Source organism: Pteropus alecto, unplaced genomic scaffold (genome assembly GCF_000325575.1).
Source record: "Pteropus alecto unplaced genomic scaffold, ASM32557v1 scaffold146, whole genome shotgun sequence".
NCBI classification, from domain to species: domain Eukaryota; kingdom Metazoa; phylum Chordata; class Mammalia; order Chiroptera; family Pteropodidae; genus Pteropus; species Pteropus alecto.
In genome coordinates, this window is record NW_006442107.1 from 13,458,041 (window position 1) to 13,459,856 (window position 1,816).

The 1,816-nt window shown below is 43.6% G+C and overlaps 1 protein-coding gene across 2 annotated transcripts in view; it reads left to right on the plus strand.

Moving 5' to 3' along the window:
* The window catches only part of TPGS2 (tubulin polyglutamylase complex subunit 2), a 27,205-nt gene that overhangs the window by 6,003 nt on the left and 19,386 nt on the right, over window positions 1-1,816 (plus strand). For both annotated transcript variants that reach the window (XM_006919957.3, XM_015595785.2), the window contains exon 2: window positions 1-5. This exon is cut by the window's left edge and continues 74 nt beyond it. In XM_006919957.3, coding sequence (XP_006920019.1) covers window positions 1-5 — 5 coding nt within the window. The remainder of the gene's footprint in view (window positions 6-1,816) is intronic.

Below are 1,816 nucleotides of genomic sequence, written 5' to 3' on the forward strand. Positions count from 1 at the left end.
AACAAGTAAGTTGCCCTGTTCAGTCCTCCCCTTCCAGCAAAGAGAGGTCAACTTAAATGCCCCCAAGAAGGGACAATTAGGGCAGGAAACCTACTCTTACCTCAAGCCAAGCTGCCTTCAATGTAGAGTTCACCCTTCTCTCCATTCCCGTTTAGGCCACTTAACACTCTCTTCCATTCCATGCCATTTTCCCGGCGTAGAGCACCTCCTCTGAGCCTATCCTATGGAGGCAGTGGAACATTCGAAGTTGTTTACTAAAAACTAAAAATCCAGCAAGGAAAGGAAAAATTAAAAGTTAATAAGCATGCTGGGCAGAACATGGTTAAGTGTGGCAGAGAAGTACTAACTAGATTAATAGCCAGTGCTTCCCTACCCTCTGAACTTTCATTCATTTATTCAGCAAAAGTTTTAAGCCTTTAAAATGGACCAGGCATTGTGTTTGGTGTTCAGTCCTGGGGAATCAGTGATAATCAAAAAGGGCCCAGTTTCTTACTGCTTGACCTTACTAAGACTTAGTATAAATCATTGCAAGAATAATTACAAAGCAGACTGCAAAAGAGCATTGTCGGGAGGCCTTACCTAGTCTGGAGGGTAGGAAATGTTTTTCCCAAAGAAGTTTGAGAAGTTGTTAACCAGGTAGATGAGATCCGGGAAGAAGGGGCTTTCGACCTGTGTGAAAGCTTCAAGATAGGAAAGATTACATTTTCCAGGAGCATAAAGAAGGTTCATGTGGCCGGAGCACAGGATAGCAACAGGAGTTTGTTCTTTATCTTGGGAGCAAAGGGGAGGCATTGAAATGTTTTAAGTGGGAAACTTGGATATTAGATTTCCGTTTTGGAAAAATCATTGTGGTTAAGTAGCAGCAAATGGATTTGACTAAGGCACAAGAAGTTACCCTGCCATATAATGAGTGCCTGCTAACACATAACACATAAGCTTTTTCATTTAATCCTCATAAGAATCCTGCAAGGAAATATTGATATCTCTGTGTTTTATATGAAGAAACTGAGGCTCAGAGAGGCTAAGGAATTTGTCTCGGGCTACATAGCTACCGAGTGGCAGAGCCTGAATTTTTACTCTGCCAGACTGCCCCTCTGATGGAGGGCAACACCTTGACACTCTTGCCCTTGGCAGCCAAGCCGCTGAGAGTTCTGTCCAGGAGGAAGAAGAGAAAGGTGGATTTGAATAAGCAGCCTATGTGTCTGCCACAGACTCCTCTGTACCTTTTCTCATTCCTGTTTTTAGTGCCTAGCCTGGTATTTATTCTATAACAGACACTTAATAAATGTTGGATGAATGAGTGAATTAGATAAACACAAAGATCAGAAAGAGGGTAGAACTTTTCCAAGGTTACTCAGCTTCATTTTCATAAGCAATCCTTAATTTCAATCTGGACAGTGAGGCTACCACAGCCACTGTCTCTGAAGCAAGGAGGCTATAGGTACAAAGGCTGCCCCCACCAAAATCCCCTCCCCAATTGTCCTGGTGACGAGTTAAGCCTGGAGGTATTGTTGTGTTGTCTTGGCCGATGTCTGCCAAATACAGAGCTTCACCAAGACACGTGGTGCCCTGCCCCAGCATATATTTATATTTTTTTCCATCATGCATTTTTAGAGGGAGACCAATGGTTGTGGGGAGGAAGGATTTGAGGAAGAGTATGCTGCCTCTCCTCTGCATCCTGAGCAACTCAGCCCTGTCCCCAAACTTTCATATCCCACTCACCAAGATAAAAGGTTCTAGTTAACCAGATCTTTCCCCTCACCTTAGGAGGGAGTATGAGAATATATTTGAGAATTCTCCTGGTGGGGGCGGTCTA